The 17,894-nt window shown below is 38.7% G+C and overlaps 1 protein-coding gene across 6 annotated transcripts in view; it reads left to right on the forward strand.

Moving 5' to 3' along the window:
• The first annotated feature begins 283 nt into the window (after window positions 1–283).
• The window catches only part of LOC123510892 (protein vav-like), a 32,714-nt gene continuing 15,103 nt past the window's right edge, over window positions 284–17,894 (forward strand). Inside the window, exons 1-14 of one of the 6 annotated variants that reach the window (XM_045266354.1) lie at window positions 285–714; window positions 1,967–2,083; window positions 3,524–3,582; window positions 4,327–4,401; window positions 9,360–9,459; window positions 11,124–11,198; window positions 12,457–12,642; window positions 12,925–13,131; window positions 13,604–13,723; window positions 13,947–14,066; window positions 14,253–14,362; window positions 14,480–14,531; window positions 15,192–15,257; window positions 17,177–17,379. In XM_045266354.1, the coding sequence (XP_045122289.1) occupies window positions 502–714; window positions 1,967–2,083; window positions 3,524–3,582; window positions 4,327–4,401; window positions 9,360–9,459; window positions 11,124–11,198; window positions 12,457–12,642; window positions 12,925–13,131; window positions 13,604–13,723; window positions 13,947–14,066; window positions 14,253–14,362; window positions 14,480–14,531; window positions 15,192–15,257; window positions 17,177–17,379 (1,703 nt within the window). In that variant the 5' untranslated portion in view covers window positions 285–501. Of the gene's footprint in view, window positions 715–1,966; window positions 2,084–3,523; window positions 3,583–4,326; window positions 4,402–7,521; window positions 7,688–9,359; window positions 9,460–11,123; window positions 11,199–12,456; window positions 12,643–12,924; window positions 13,132–13,603; window positions 13,724–13,946; window positions 14,067–14,252; window positions 14,363–14,479; window positions 14,532–15,191; window positions 15,258–15,952; window positions 15,974–17,176; window positions 17,380–17,894 lie in introns of all 6 variants that reach the window. The other 5 variants (XM_045266356.1, XM_045266355.1, XM_045266357.1 and 2 more) reach the window with 5 other exon arrangements.

A 17,894-nucleotide genomic window follows, 5' to 3' on the forward strand; every position in this document is an offset into this window, starting at 1 on the left:
TAGATATTAATCTGATGAATATGCACTAGGTAGAGATCAGCAGGTCAGTTGTAGATGCTTCTTATAAATCTCACTTTTAATGGGAAATGTAATAAGTGGTATGGTGTGATAGTTTTATCATAGTTCACGTCCATGTATTACATACGCATTGCGTATTTAATTATAATTTCATTTAGACTACTTTCTTGCAAGTTAATGAATTGCTTTAACGTAGATACGCACATAGTAACTGGTATTACATAGATACAGATAACAAGCAAATTTAGTACGGTAAACAAACCTGAAAATATAACCGATGTATACAAGTCTGGTCAAATGCGCTAGAATGTTATATACAATGAACCTGAATAGAGGCTAAGGGGTGCCTGAGACAAGTGGCAAGGCAGGAGGTAGTGGGACTGGTTGCAGCGGTAAGAGGAAGACAGGCAAACAATCAGCCGGATGTGTATGGTGTGGCATCTCTGAGCATCTCGCTCACTTATCTCAATCTGTGCCTCAGTCATGGCAGCGGAGGAGCAGTGGTCGCAATGTTGTGAGTGGCTAAAGCGTGTGGGCCTCATAGGGAGTGACCACTTGCTTGCCACCAACCAGGCTAGACTCTCAGACCTGTGCAGGTTCCTGAGAGATGGTGTTATGTTGTGCAAGTTGCTTCACCTGCTTGATAAGAACAGCATTGACCTCCGCAGCATTAACCAGCGACCCCAGAAAGCCCAGGTACTCTATTGGTGTGTGTGTGTGTAAACTACTTAATTTATGTAGAGTAGCAGCTAATTGTTATAATACTGGAGGTGTTTCCATAACCATGGTTTTATACTTGTTTGTTTTTGTTTTTGTGGTGAACACTCCTTGCCTCGAGCTTCTTTCCTATTACCCAAGTCTATTTCATTTATGTGTATCTATGTGTGCGTGTGTGTGTTTTCTTGTAACATTTGACTGTATCTAATTATTTATTGTATGATTTCGGAAAACTACATCCTGCAGATCTTTAATCCTTGCCCAGCTAAATCCAGAGTTTAAATTCCTTATATTTTGTGAGATAAGTTCTTGTTTGCTTTGTGTGTGTATGTGAAGGTGACCTGATAATGTGTATGGTTTTAGCCAGACTATACATTGGCAATGAGTAATGATACCCTTATAATGCTGGTGTATTTCTTTGTATCTTTGAGCAGCATGTTGTGTCTTAACTAATGAAGTTAGTGATTAGTGAAAGGCTTCCTTGACTCACAGACCATCACTTCTGAATGTAAAATGTCATTTTGATTTAAAGTTAGGTCCTTTTTTTATCAATGCTGTAACACCTGTTTCCTTTCAACCTTTAGAGGCAGAAGGATTGTATGATAGTGTTATCTTATTTCTCTGGTAGAAGAGATATGATGTGAGGGAATTAGCTGAGGTTCATCACTGGTATGTGGCGCCATGCTACAAGTTCTCTCTGTGATGAAGAAAATGGGCCAATCAGGACAGTTTGTTGCCAAGTTTCCCGCAGGCTGAGCCATGAGAAATTGTATATCTATTGCATGGCCTTGTGTTGTACTGTATCTCTCTGAGGAAGACTTGTAGTTGAAGCCTTAGAGAAGTAAAGTATTCCTGGTTCAAACTGAGATTTGCCTATGACCTTCACTGTTGTGGTGGTGTTACCTGTGCAGTTTTTAACCCTGGCTTCATGTGACAGCAGTGATCCTTTTCATGTCTTCTCAGTTGAAAAGCAGCCTGCAACCATTAATAGCAACATATTCGATGACTAGCGTCACACTTCCTATTGATTATGCCATTCTAGGCTCTCAGATAATGAAGTATTAAAAACTGTCCTTACAGAGTCACAGACACTCCTGTGACATACTTTTTTTCCCGATCAGCTTATTAGATTGCTGTATATATATGATAACATTAGTACTCTTAATATATTATGTCAATTTAGGTTTATCTTTGTTGAATATTTTATGTTAATTCAGTTTTGTTTTTGCAGTTCCTGTGTATGAAAAACATCAGTATCTTCCTTCAGACGTGTGAGCAAAAGTTTGGCATTCATAAAGATGACTTGTTTGATCCTGAAATGTTGTTTGAGTCCCTTGACTTTAAAAAGGTAAGTTGGCATAAAGATTACTGTTATTTTTATTAATGTGCTCTTGTTGTTGGGTAAGGGAAGTGATCTTGTCTGTGGGTGTAGTATGTGAGTGTGAGGAGATAGGGAAATTTTTGCCAAAATCCAACATGGCTACTACAGGAAGTGACTGTGGTGTAATCAGTAGCATACATGCTGGAAGCAGAAGTTCCTGGATTCTAACCCAAGGCAATGCCTCCTCTTCTGATATATTCCCAAACCTCAATATGGCACTGTGAATCAGATCCACGATTCACCGTCACCATTCTGCTTAGAGGAAGGTTGTGGGGATATGCAAAATATCTAAATAAATAGCAAAAAATTACCTGTTGGCAAATGTAGTGCAATGAGTGGCAAGTGAAAGATCCTGCTTGCCTGTGGTTAGGAGTGAAAAGTTTGTAGTTGTTAGGATTGGTAGCCAGGATAGAACCAGAAATAATGGGTTTAGGCTTGAGAAATTCAGATTTAGGAAAGAAATGGGAAGAAACTGGTTCTCTACAGAGTTGTTGATGAATAGAACAGACACAGTAATCATGTTGTTAGTGCTGAGTCAATAGGGAGCTTTAAGAGAAAATTAGATAAATTTATGGATGGGTCTGATAGATGGAATTAAGTAGCTTTGCTCACACAGAGGCTGCCACATGTAGACATGACAGCCTCTTGCAGCTTCCCTTATTTTCTTATATTCTTATTTATACTAGCTCTTACAAGATCAAAGAAAAAGATGAACAACAGTTCAGAATTGTGACTCGGAGGATGAAAGGAACAGTCGCATTAAAAAGCCACAGTAAGAGAGGCGGTCGTGTAGTGGATAAGGTGGTGAGTGTGGGATCTGGTAAACGTCCATGCGTAGGTTTAAATCCCACCACGTGCTGCCTTGAAACTTTGTCATTTGTCAAGCGGTTTAAAGATACCTACATGTCACCATGATATACAGGTTCTAGGTGGAGATGTAATTGCCTTACACCAAAAATGCACTTGGGTAGGTGATATGGGCCCTAATATGGGTACCACTGTAAATAATATTGCCTGTGCTGCTAATGGGTGGAAGATGGACTGCGTTCCCCATACTTTTCAAGTATACATAAAGGGGCTATAGAAAAAATTAAAAACCTGTACAATTGATGTCAGGTTGTGTTGTACCTTGACTCCAGGGGTGCAGTGTCATTATGGTGATCCATGAGACTTGCCCTTCTCACTGGAGGCTGACAGGACTAGTGGTGTGAATGGTATGTCTGTGATTGTGTTGTGCTTTGTTTACCATTGTTTTTATTGTTGCTGTTATTCAGTATTATGTTACAGTGTTTTGTTCAGTTGGAATGGGAGAGTAGAGGTAGCTTTGATATTGGTAGTTTGTTGGTTGAATTGTCTCGATATTGTTGTACAGCCACCTGTGTAATGTTTTATTGGTATGTGTTGCAGGTCCTTCATACACTGTCCAAGCTCAGCATCTGCCCAAGAGCTCAACGTCTGCATATTCAGTAAGTACTACTTATTGTTTTTAATTTTCATTACATCTATAAGCTAGCCTAACTTCTCTGAAACAATCCCTGGCATCCTGAACACTGTACAGTAAGCCCCTGCACTTGGCAAATCTCAGCTTGGGGAAATTCACTTTTGGCTGTAGGGTGGTCACAGACCACTGAGTGCACACTTGGTAATTTGAATTCGAACTTGGCCGCACAGTGAACCACGCAGCTCCCCTGTGATGTTAGACCTCTCTCTTAACCATTTTATTTGTGCTACCGTCTGTTCTGCTAGCGTGGGAACGAATTCTGGCAATTTACTGCCAACATGACCTCTACCAGCACAGCAGGTGGTACTGGTGGGGCTAAGGACAATAGTGGTGGCGGCAAGAATGAAAGTGGGCGAGGGAAATGGGTGGAAAAACGGGAGTACAGACAAGGAAAGCAATGCTTGTTTATTGGTCTGTTTTGTACATGTGTTCTAATATGTGAAGGCAAAAGATTTTATTTCAGCTCGAAAGATAGTATTTTAGGGGTCAAAAGAGGGACTTTGGCAATGACCAAAGACTGATTGAGGCATCTTTTAGGCAATTTATATGGTATAAAGAACATGTGTTTGGCGACATTCGCATTTGGCGGTAGTATCACCAGACTAATAATTCCCTAAGTGCGGGGGCTTACTGTACCTTGTTACATCGCACTGTAGCATTACATAACCTCATCGCACTGTAAACATTTAATTGAGTTGTTGCTTTTCAGGGGCTTCTTTGAGGAGAGATGTCAGAATGGCAGCGACAACGAAATCTACGAGACTCTCTCCAGGGACATGGCAAAGTGAATATCTGTTTTTTTTTCTTTTACTTATACTTATATTTCTTTACACCCTAAAGCCCATAGATAATAGTAGAAAAGATACATGGTATGTTCATAAAGTAATGAGAGAATTTCACAAGGGGCACCATTTATTTTCATAAGCATATAAAACTTTGTCTTCTCCATAATTGGCTCTCAAATCTACACACTAGCATAGGTGTTTTCCCAGTCCTAAAGTGCCAATTAGTTATAATGTGGATTGTATGTATGTCTGCTTCACCATAAGATAGCATTCTGAGTGAATGTTACTTAATAGCCTCTAATGAAAACTTCTCATTCCCCAGTGAACATAACTACATCTTATGTCTTTTCCTTATCATGATAGATCAACATAAAGTCTCATAGTCATCAATATCTAAATGTACTGACTTATGGAGGTTTTACTGTATTTTGAAATATACAAAATGATGAAATAATTACATATATCTACAGTGTGAATGCAGTAGAACCTTTGAACATGAATCTACTTTGTTTAAGTTGGTAATTCTTATTCTGAAATTTGCATTCAGAGCTAGTATTCCCCACTGAAAATTAAGGGAAATAGAGAATGATTTCAGTCTCTCCTATAATGAGCACAACATTCCCAATCAGTCTCTTTATTTATTTAGTTAGTTATTCATTTGTTTATTTATGTATAGTATTATCCATTTATGGTGGCCTTTTTTTATGTGGGATATTTGCTGAGGTTTATGGGTGTATTTCTTGAATTTTAATGTTTTATTTTTGAGGCTTAAGTAAAAAGTGACATCTTGAGTCTGGAGATGCATTGCCAATCGTTAGTGCAATTGTTTTGTAGGAAAGAGAAGAAAAATGCTGGTTAGGTTTGTGCGCCCCAAAGACTCAGTTTGTAACTGTGTTAGCTGAGAAGTAGTTTGTTTAGGTAAAAGTAAGCTATAAATTTGCACATGTATGTCTGTTAAGGCACTCACGTGCACCATAAAAAGATATCAAGACATTTGAATACCTGAGTAAACATTAAAGACACCCATGTGTACCTGTGTGAACTAAAAAGCACCTACCTGTGGCAACTAAACTAATTGATCCATATTGATGTAAACTAAAAGGCACCTCTGTTTGCCTACCCATTAAATCACTCATGTGTTACTGTGTAGAGCATCAAGGCACTCACTCATTGTGTGCCTGTATGAACTGCACATAAATGTCCCCATATGTACCCATCTTAAACCCCGACAACATGCACACTTGACACAACCATGAGCAGTGATAGCATTCATGGAGTAAGACTGCACAAAGCTGCATATTAAAGTACTGATTTGTGCATTCTGTTTCTGTATGTGTGGTGGAGATGCATTGGACTGCTGAAGGTAGTGTGGCACAGGAACTGAGGGATGCTGTGTCAGCCTGGTGGAGAGAGAAGTGCTGGCATGACTTTTGTTTATCCTTCGCTCCTTACACAGATATGATAGAGTGTAGAGTGCAAAAGTGCAAACCTCAAGTGTAGAGGTGTAGAGCAACATATCACTTCCTGTAGTAGTCAATTTTGGCTGCAACAAAATTTATGATGATTTTTCCTTTTCTCATTTATAGTACTTAAAATTATACAACAAAAGCCTTAAGCCTCGTATACGTTTTGGGTGTCCAGAGCTTCATCATGTAGTGTTTTTTGAGATAAGGATGAAGGGGAAGGTTTCCATGTTAAACATGACATATTGTCAGGATTATATAGAGTTGGAAATTGATGATTGAGTCTATGTTATTATCAACATTTTGTTTTGTTTTATAGATATCAGCCATTTTTATACTTGCAGTTGTTAGTTATGTGGGAATTAACTCATGCAGCTCTGTTGTCCTGAAGCTTGGCCTATTTGTATATCATGATGTACAGAATATTAGTGTTTTCACACCTGTGGGATAGTTTCTTCATGCACCACACTGTCTAAGGTCCTTCCTCTTGGTGTAATTAATTTTGCTGAGATTTTATGAATATTCATTTTTGCCTGTCATGCTCCTGATGAAGCCAGCACCCCTCACCTCAGTCAAACTTCACTTGTAGTTAAGTTAGAAGAGATCCCCCTTTTCGTCTCCATATCTTTCTCTCTGTCTATATGGCCCTTGCATACACTGAGCACACACACAATATCCCTGCTCATGTGGCTCAGCTTGCATTGTAGCAGTAGAGTCTCTTCAGCTAATCACGTAATGCATCCTGTAGCAAACATGAGTTATTGTGCCACTCATTACAGTGACCTTGTAGTACATAATTGTGTGGTTTATGATAAAAAATAACTCCCATAAAGTCATAAGCACAAGGAACAATGGGGGTCTTTATACAGGTACAATAATGAATATATTCCATCTACATGTGTCATCTCTGATTACACACTATGCACTACAAAAACAACTTTTTTTATTACATTGGGTGGTGGTGTATATAATGAGAGCAACATATTCTGAAGGACAGCTCTTGTAGTTTTTATCTGATTCACTGTTGAAAATTATATTTTTTGCTAAATATCCACAAGTAGTGAAGCACTGCCCATTCTGGGACCCTTAATCCTTTTCCATTCAGCCTCTCAGGAACATGTCCCAGGTCTTCAGAATACTTCTTATCCTCGCTTCTTTGTTTGACCTCTCTCCATTATTATTGGCTAGCTTCAAGTTGTAGAGGCCGTCTCAAAATTCAGAACTGGCCCACCACTAGGAGATACTACACCCTGAGACATGTTCTCTACACTGTGTTCATGAACATGTGGTAAAATGCATTTGAACCTCCATTATAGATCAATCAGACAGGCAGTACAGGAAAAAAATCTCATGATTGTTATACTTATATTGCACTCTTTTAATGTAATGAGACTGAGGTGCTTTTCTCTCAAGTTTGCTAGCACTCCTTAATTAATATGAAAATGCCTGAGTATTTTTTGCATAACTTGTGAATGCTGATTATTATACATAAGATGAATAGTTTATCCACAAACCATAAAGTTTATCACTCATTCAGCTGAAATGAATGAAGGAGGTTAATTTTACCTCATGACGATGAATGAAGTGTAGATAGCAGATCCCTCTGATACCTTATTCCTCCTCTTCTCCCTGTTCTTCTTCCTCCATGTCCTCCAGCCACATAATGGAGACCCCCAGTACCCCCACTATTGCCTCCGATGGCGAAGAGGGGCTCGGCTGCATCTCAGAGCATACCCCTCTGAGCCTGCTTCCCCGGAGGCTGCACAGCTCTGAGGAGGCAGCGTACGAGTCCCTCTGTTATGTGACTCTGAAGCCCAAGGAGGTATTAGACCAGCCACTAATGGAGTACTCCTCTAGTTCCTACTTCTCGTAATTGTAGCTTGGCTTGATCTTGACTCATCTCTCCTGTTTCTTCTTGTCCCATTTTTTCTTCTTCAACCAACAACACTGAATTTTTATGTAGACTTGTTGAATCTCACGTGAATAGACAGCTCTTGCCTTCTGCTCTCCTTTTGTTTTTAAGCTAGCATCATCCTGTGAGATCTTATTTTTGTGCTCTCTTCGTATTGTACATTAAGGCTAATTGTGTATGTGTATAGATATGTAAGTATGTGTGTATGTATGTAGTGTATATGTTGATATGGATGGATGATTGTAAAGTTGTATGTAATGTGATGTTTCTCGTTTCATGTTCTCTCAATTTTACAGTGGCTATGGAAATCTGATCTATAGAAAGCCTTGCAGTAGAGATGTGATGTTGATGGTTATTGAAATGTTGCCGTGATTGCTTCTCCCATTATTGTACCCTCTTATCCGCCTGTCTTAGAGATTGCCACAACACTTACGTTACAGAGCTGTGTTGCAAGATAGACACAAAACTGGTTGTTCCGATAGATGCGTTATTTTTTCTTTTTCTTTTTGCGTTACCTATTGCTGTGAATGAAGGTGCGCATGACTATTTTCTCCCATCGTTACATCACGTCATGCATGTTTTCACAACAATCCAGAATAGAGTTGTTATAGGAGAGTTTACAAAATTCTGAAATACTGTTGGGTATCAGCTGTATTTGAAGACAGATTGGTTGTGATTGCCTAGTTAGATTGTAGCTGAATTATGTATTCATTGTCACTTAGAAAAAGAAATTGAATTATGCACACCAGATGTGGATTTATTTGTGTGAAATTTCCAATGAAACAACACTTCCGGCTTACCCAGAGCAGAAACCCAACAGCTTCCACCTAAGTGGTGATGGAGTGTTTGATTCTAGCAAATGATAACACTGTCAGTAAGGAAGTGTTGAGTGATAGCCATAGTGATACGGTAACCTCACAGAAGTTCATCCATTTCCCACTATTTTGCATGATTTGTACTACTTGTTTTATTTTATATACATATGTGTCACTATCCATGCTGGAAGTAATGGTGTTCTGGAGTGATTATATTGATACAAGACTATTACAGTGTATGGTATATAGTGAGTCATAGAACACACATAATTATCATGCAGTAACTGTAAATAATTCAATGTTCATTCAAGCAGTCATGGCCATGCAATATGTTCTTATTCTGAGCAGTTGTCTTTTCATCACTCTTATCATATGGTACTGATAATTTTTTGCTTTGTATAACTAATGTTCTCACACAGAGAGACTGAATGCTCACCAAGACAAAATCATGGAATTGCTGGCTTTCTTTTCCTGGACTGATGTTCATATTTATTCTCCATTTCGTGAACAAAGATTATAGGATAGAACAAAATCCCATTCACCATTATGCCATGACACACACCTATCCTGAATTTATGTAAAATCCTCACTTGCTTCAAGAATACCTGCTACAGGTTATTTAATGTTTCCATGAACCATTATACTTGACCTCCATACTTTGGTATCAGATTTCAGAACACTCCATTCCTCTAGCATGTGATCTTTAGTCTCCATTTTTGAGTAACTGGATGTGGTAGCAGATATTTATGTTTTGTTTTGATGTGCAGTGGCCCTGCAGGGGATGGCCATGGCCCTGGCATAAAGGGTCAAGAGGCAGCTGATGACCTGACAATATATTCAGCCCTCAATTTGGAATACCGGAGACAGGTGGGTACCAGTGGTGGGAATTAGAAATGCTGCAGTGGGATCTGTAGTGGAGTGTGCAGAGTTGTGTGATTGAGGCGCTTATAATTGTGGTGGTGGTGATGTAGGAAGGAGAGAGTTGGTCAGTGCACCAGGAAGTGATGAAATGTATCACTGTACAAAAACAAGACTGGTAATGGTGTTGATAGTGGCTACACATCGAATATTTCCATTTGTTTACAAGTAACTTATTCATTGTGAAGGTTAGGTCCAGTCAACTATCACCATTAAACAGGTAATCTTTGTTAGACCAAATTGGCAGTTGTGCATGGATTCCAATATGCTTGATTGTAAATAATGACACTTTTATCAGTATTTTGGCAGAGAATAGTTGTGATAAGCATGTCATCTTTGCCAAGACAGGAAGCACTACTGTAGGATTGATTGAAGTGTTCTCTGTGTTTGTCTGTACTGCACTGGTGGCTGTCTTGAGGATGTGATGAAGCTTCAGTCTGTGTTTGTTTGACTCTTTGTGTTTGGTTCTTTATGGACATATGGATAAAACTAAACACATCTCTAAAACTGCAAATAGCTGCATGTTTTCACCTATTGTATTGTACTTACTAATTTTTATTATGAAACAAAACTTCATTCTGTTGATGGAAGTTAGTTCTTTGACCTAATATGTGACTTTAAGTTCATAATGTGTTTTGTTAGTAGTGATGCTGGAAATTATTACCACCATATGTAGTGAATTTGAACTATTCAGGTAATGTCAAAGGATAATGCATGTAATCAACAGAGTGCAGTTATGTTAATACAAACCACTCTTGCATGGGAGGAAATTTCTTCATATTACATTGACTTGTCCTTCACCTTTGCATGATGTTTTATTTTGTCTGTTTAGCACAATTCCAAAGTTTTGTTTTGTTTTTCCCCCTGGCACCACATTTTTCCTGCGAGCATTCACCAAAGGAGCCACAGCGAAGAGCCTCCACCTCTCCCTCTCCAGACTTTCCTTTTTTGTTTACTCAAATTTTTAGCCTTTTCAAACCCTTCTTACCTACGTGTATCCCTTTATCATATATTTCCAAGTGGCCGTTTTCTCATGTTAGAGCCATAAGTCTTATTCTCTTTATAAAACTACTCTTCATTTTGGCCATATCATCTCGGTGTGTTCCCTTTTCAAGCATTCTACTGCTTCATATTTCACATCCCATCCCTCATACATGTTTACTTTCATTGCTCTCACTCTTCATGCCCCAGTCACAATACATCTCCACAGCATGCATCCTTGACTGCTGTGTCTTATTTCATCTCAGTCTCTGATTCACTCTTCAGCATTAGCAAGAAAATATACCAACAGATACATTTTTTTCAAAATCTTTGATTCCTCTTCAACTGTTACCTTAGCTCCTCTCAGTCTCTTACATTCCTTCCTCTTGTATTTTTTGTATTCCTTATTTTCCAATCTTTTAAGAATGACCTATACCCTCCCAGGGCAAGGTGGAGCCTCTTTGTCCATAGTCATGTTCCCTCTGCAAGGTGGCCACTGGCAGCTAGTGCCTGGGGCTAGTTCAGTACTGTCCCTGGAGGAAGGTGTGGTATCAGACTCTTAGAAATCTTGTTTCTATGTACAGAAATGCATCTTTACTAAATGAAACTTGACACTGTAAATGTACTCACAGCCAGAAGAAGAGGAAGATGTAATATATGATGATGTGGTTGAACTGTCTTGGTTACAACATTCAACCGCTTACTTAGTAAGTTATAGACTGTGTGTTTTTATCTGTCATGCTTTTACCTTCATGTGCAAAGCCTGTTCTGTAACACAAGCACTTAGTGGTCTCTTGGCTTCATTATAGTGGCTTTAACATTTGTGTTTGCTCCTCTGTCTCACACAAGGTGATGATTGCAGTTATGGATTGGGACCTGTAACCAAGTGCACACACACACACACACACACACACACACACACACACACACACACACACACACACACACACACACACACACACACACACACACACACCGCGTAGTGTAGTGGTTATCACGCGGCGAGGCAAATGGGCAAGCCTCTTAATGTGTGGCCCCTGTTCACCTAGCAGTAAATAGGTATGGGATGTAACTTGAGGGGTTGTGGCCTCGCTTTCCCGGTGTGTGGAGTGTGTTGTGGTCTCAGTCCTAACCGAAGATCGGTCTATGAGCTCTGAGCTCGCTCCGTAATGGGGAAGACTGGCTGGGTGACCAGCAGGCGACCGAGGTGAATTACACACACACACACACACACACACACACACACACACACACACACACACACACACACACACACATATGCTAATATAGTATATAACTAGTCAATAACACTGAATTAACCTTGTAATGTCTAGCCACAGTTTTTTAAATTATAAAATCTTCTCTTAAGCTTCCATCTTATTGAATTGCATAAACATGCCAATAATATACTGCTATACATAGTTTCTTTTGTGTGTGAACATTTATAGTACTACCAACCTGAAAAGGTCATTAGATAAGATCTTATCTTCAAACAACACTTTTTTTTTATACACAATTGTTTTCACATGTGGCAGTTTATGTATTTTTGTGTAGCTTAAATTTTGTTGTCTATGAAGCCTTTTAGATATAATAAACAGCTTGATTTCACAGAGTTGCTTATTGCAGTGTTGAGGCCAAGAGTAAGTGAGGTGTCCTTTGGTGTTGCCACTTCAGTAGGGTAATTAAGTATTACAATGTTTAAACTCATTTTTAAAGTGAACCAATGAAATTTTTCATATTCTGATGATCCTAATTAAAAAAAAAATTTTGATAATGGGAATGATACCCAACAAGAATCATTTAGTCTTGTAAGAAGACATCAGATTGTGTTAATAAATTAATAGTTAATCTTACAGAAACTGAAGTTTTCAAAATTTGTCAATTCATGAATCCATATAGCCAAGCTAGTCAATCCCTTGAGCCAAAGGAAGAAAGAAGCATCCTGCACCTCTGCTCACTTCACAGAATGCAACAATACCTCGGCCAGAGGCACCGGACCTCTGCAGGAAACGTGACCTCTGTCTGCAGGAACTTATTGAGACGGAGCATAATTATGTGGAGGCTCTCAACATGCTCTGCAGAAAGTTCCTTGAACCACTCCGCAGAGTGCTCAATGAGGAACAGATCAAGAAGATATTTGGGAAAATACCCGTAAGTTATTGAACATTACTTATAGTCTGTTTCCCCTTGCCACTTTTATTCAGAGTTTGTTTGGTCTGCTTAACAAGAGAAATTGGTGCTAAAACTGGTATAGATGGTGTATGTCATTGGATAAGAATGTCTTTTTTTAGAGGTGTTGTGATTTGATCTTGTATAGTGTAAGAAGTATGGAACGTATCGTAAATGAAAAATTTCTTATCATGAAATAAAAAAGATAATGTATTAGTAGAAAAGAAGCAATTCAAATGCCTTTCTTCCTTTCTCATCTTTCAGGAGCTGTACAGAATTCACCAAGTACTGCACAAAGGTTTGAAGGAGGCCCAGAACAACAACTCTGCAGGAAAGAGCATTGCAGATGTCTTCCTGGAAAACCAAGAGAGGCTCATCATATATGCAGAATACTGTGCCAGCCTTGCATCCGCTCAGCAGGAACTTGAAGACGTGATGAACAACAACGAAGAAGCCAAGAATCTTATCCAGGTGGGAGTCATAAAAGACTATTTGTTTACTGACAATCTTGATGAGTCAAGTCTAAAGAAAGAGCTTGTTATTGGTCTTTTGTGGTCATGTTCTTAGCTTTTTTAATTGAATGTTGCTTTTGACTAATAAAGTTTTAATACATTGTTCCCCAGCTATTCACTGTTTGGCATTCTTGGCCTCTCATATTTGCAGGGAAGATAGAATTCCTACTATTCATAGGGAGACTTGGACTGTAATACCTACAAATTGCTCCTCAATTACAAACTTACAACATTGCTGAAGACTCATAAAGTCCTTCTCCTATCATTGGCAGTGCCACCCATTCTTGGCTTTCACATTAGAATAGTGTGGACAGTTTAGCTTCCTTCTGTCTTCACATTCCCAGGTTTTGCATGTGTATTTAGTTCTGCCTTTGATATTGCTGCTCATGTGGCTCCTTTCTCTTTATTGCTGCATCACTGTGGCAATGTAGGAGTGCCAGAATGAGGTCAATGAAGGACGTCACCAGCTGAAAGGATACTTAGTGGTGCCTCTCCAGCGAATCTTGAAGTACCACTTATTATTGCAGGAGCTGGATCGCCATAGCCAACCAGTAAGTTCGTTGCATAGAACATAGTTCATCGCAGATTTAAGTTACAGTGTTGGAAAAGTATAGAAATGCATTCTGTTTTTAGTCAGTTAAACTGGGTTGTCTTGATGCTGGCAGTGGTTTATACATTTCTTCTATTTGAAGGCAGAATTGTGAAGTTGATGTTACTTCTTTTTATTTTCCCCTTCTCTTTATTATAATTGTCACAATAATGGAAATCTGTTAGTTTCCTAGCAGTGACCTGGGGGACTTGAAGAGTGCTCATGAGGCCATGAAGGACCTGGCTGAGTATATAAATGAGGCAAAGCGGGACAGAGAGATGCTTCAAATAATACAGGACCTTCAGGTAAGCTTTTACATCATTCTCTTTTTAGCTTATCACTCCATTATGCATTTGCTCACCAGGACAAAGCCAGATAAATAACTGACAAAATTTATAATAGGAATATGATGAAGATCCAGTAGTTGTGGATTGGACTCATTGAGAAAAGTTGTATGTAGTTATGAGGATGACAGAGTATTGCTATTTCAGAATAGTATATTGGACATGCCAAGCGAAATCAATGATTGGCAGAATCTTGGCAAGCTGAGGCATGATGGTGAGACGAAGATTGAGCGTCATTCTGACCCAGTAAGGAAAAGGTAAGGCTGTCTTTATTGGGAGTTGTTAGTAATATACTGTGTGAGCACTAAGAAAATGAGAAACTCACTCGACTTATGAAGATATTACTGATGCTTTGATCTGTATTTCCTTTGCAGATATGTGTTCATCTTTGACAAGGTGATGGTGATATGCAGCAAGCAAACAAAAGTAAGTCCATGCTCTCTGCTTTTTGTACATTGTAGTACCATTGGATGCTGTAGATGTTGAATACTGATGGTGGGCAAGTGAATGGAGTCACATTTTGTGATCAGAAAAGAAATTGTATGATATCGGGAATTTGTCATTGAAAGTAACTTTTTTCCTCTTTTTAATGAAATTGACATTTTTGCAATTCTTGTAATGAATTTCATCTCAGCACACAGGCCTTACATAATAAAGTGGTATTGCCATGCAGTCCTTTTAGTAAGCACCATGGAAACAAGCATAATATTTTATTGTACAAAGAAGTATATGAACTGTTTATTAACTTGTAGACATTGCAAACCACTGTACTTTGATAATAATATTCTTTGTATCTGTCTATTCTCTTAACTTCATTTATCATTTCTCGTATATTACAGCTTTTACTTTCTCCTTCATTTTCTTGTCAATGACAGCTTTGTCAAATAAAACTAACCTCTTTAGGCAATCCTTTTGTATTGGTCAACAGTGTTTTCATATATATATATATAATTTTATTAGAATATCATCTTAATGCAAGGTAATTGGTTTCATAGAGTAATTGCTATATTGATATGTATTTCCAGTGGAATGATTAAGTTATTGTAGGATATTGGTTTTAACATACAATAATACTTTCCTTGACAGAGACTATCTGGACTGTTCCTTGGCCATAGTGTCAATAGGTGGTCCTTGGGTGAGGTGTCTGTGGAGGTACTCAGTAAACATAGCACTAACTGGCAGTGGTGGTGGTGTTGGTGGTGTGCTCTGTGTGTTTTTGTGGTATTGTCCTTCTTGCTCTAAGATCCCGGAGAAAGGAGAGAAGATACATCATTATAGTGTTACCTGAGTATTGCTGTAGATATTAACCTCAATACATACCTTAACTGAATTTGCTTCAACTTTTGGAATGCTTTTGCCCCAAACTTTCCTCAGAGAAGGGCAGTTAAGCATACTTGAATTTTCTTTTGGCTGACTCTCTCTCTCTCTCTCTCTCTCTCTCTCTCTCTCTCTCTCTCTCTCTCTCTCTCTCTCTCTCTCTCTCTCTCTCTCTCTCTCTCTCTCTCTCTCTCTCTCTCTCTCTCTCCAGGGATCGATCCAGTCTCACACCTGAACAGCACCGTTCAGCACTCACGTAGCCAGCAACCATTGTGGCTTTTGTATGTCCACCTTCCACTGATTAAAAAAGGCTGTAGGATTTTGTCCCTTTAGAAGTGTGGGGATCATGTCAGTGTATATTGTATTGTTGAAGGCTATGTTATAACACTGAGTTTGTCACTTGTTCTTCACAATTTGAAAGAAAAAGTGCACTATTTGCACCAAAAGCAACACAAACACACATAATAAGTTAATATTTGCCATGTTTTTTCTACTTTCCTGCTTCCATGGTAACTTCACGGATCGCACAGATTATGGAAAGATTGCTTGGGGTAACTAGAAATTTGACCTTTTGCACTTTGTGATTTGTGTGATGGTGAGAAGAGACTTTGTGATAAAAAGTGATGTGAGCAAGTGTGCTGAGAACCCTTCAACATTTTTGTACCTCTCTCTCTTTGTGTGTGTGTGTGTGTGTGTGTGTGTGTGTGTGGTTTGTGTGTGTAGTATTAATCTAGCTAAAATACATATAGATTTTTGAGTAAGGATAATTTTGTTCTGTCTTTCTAACTATTTTTATGCAAACTAATTTCAAACGAGGATTTTTTTGCTCCTCAACGTAACTCCAACTCATTTCAATGATTTGTATGTGTGTGTGTGTGTGTGTGTTGTATTTACCTAGTTGTATTGTACAGGGTTCGAGCGGGCCTCATAGTATCCTGACTCCATATCTCCATTTATCTAATTTTTCTTTAAAGTTATGCACACTATGTGCTGCAACAATTCCATTATCCAATGCATTCCATTGTGTGTGTGTGTGTGTGTGTGAGAGAGAGAGAGAGAGAGAGAGAGAGAGAGAGAGAGAGAGAGAGAGAGAGAGAGAGAGAGATATTGTGTGTATGAAAGAAGTGCAAAATGTTTATACATTTTTAGGCATGGCACTGTAAAGCTTCACTACTGTGACTGAAGCATGTGCTGGTGAGGGTTGTGCACAGAGTAGTGTGATTGGGAAGTATGAACATGTGTTTGAAAGGGAATCATAAATTTATATTTTGGGTGTCTTGTTCCCTGCTTAGTATTTTTCAAGTCTTTTTTTTTTTTTTTTTTTTTTTTTTTTTTAAGTTATTGATTATGCTTTCCCCTCCCCTCTTTGTTGTCCCTCAAAGTCTTGTATATGTTGGGAGAATAACTTTAAAGTTGTCTGTAGATTTTACTTAAATTAGTGTTTTTCTTTTACTGCTAATGGATCTCAATCAATTTCTTTTACATTAATTACTTAGATCTTAGCTTTATATTTTCAAAACAAAAGACTTGTACATGCATTGCATTTTGAAAAAACTCAGTTGTAAAAACAAAAAAATATATATGTATATATACATACTTTATGTATACATATAAGATGAGAAACATGAACTTGATATGAGGTTGTTGAAAGAAAATGTTTTACTCTTCAAAACTTCTATTACATATCATTGGAAATTTATCAGGTCAATTCAAACCTCTTTCATGCAGTTATTGATGATGGTGTCTCACAACAGGATGAGAAATACATCTTCAAGGATTCTGTGAAGCTGGAGAACTGTCACATTGATAACTCAGTGGCAGCGGTACAGGGAGGCAGCACCAAGGGACGGCATAACAGCTTCTTCTTGGTGGTGGATGTAAATAAGACAGTGTACACTATCCTCACCAAGGACAGTGACTCCAAGGAGAGGTGGATGAAGCATATCAGTGATGCCATGTGAGTTTCTTGGTGCTGGAAGAAAAGTGTACAAACTAACATAGGCCTATATTTTTCAATGTTTTTCTCTCTCCAGGACTATTTTCCAAGACTGCTGACATAATCTTATGGGTGTTGTTTCATATCAGTCTCAGGTCAACCTTCCTAGGGGTCAGATGTGTCTCTCTGATAGTGGTGATGAGTCTCTTGTTAGTGGTGTGTGATCTGTTGGCTTCTATACGTAGTGATGGCTTTCCCTGCTTTCCCTATGGTTTCGGCTGGGTGTGTTAGTTCTCCTAACCTCAAGGCCTTCATTATGAAGATCTCATAGGTGGAGGCTGAGTTCCATCGAAGGATCTCAGAGGTGTGGGAGGAGTTTCTGACCTGCAGGCTGAATTCTGTTGAGTGAACTCAGCTCCTGAGGGAGTGGCGGTTTCTACAGTCTCCTTACCAAGTATTGAGATGCAGGGCCAAGAGAAGTGGTGAGTGGTGTCTTCTGGTGCAAAAAGGAGAAAGGTCCTGAGGCTGAGCGAATG

This window comes from Portunus trituberculatus, chromosome 30 (assembly GCF_017591435.1).
Source record: "Portunus trituberculatus isolate SZX2019 chromosome 30, ASM1759143v1, whole genome shotgun sequence".
Lineage (NCBI taxonomy): Eukaryota > Metazoa > Arthropoda > Malacostraca > Decapoda > Portunidae > Portunus > Portunus trituberculatus.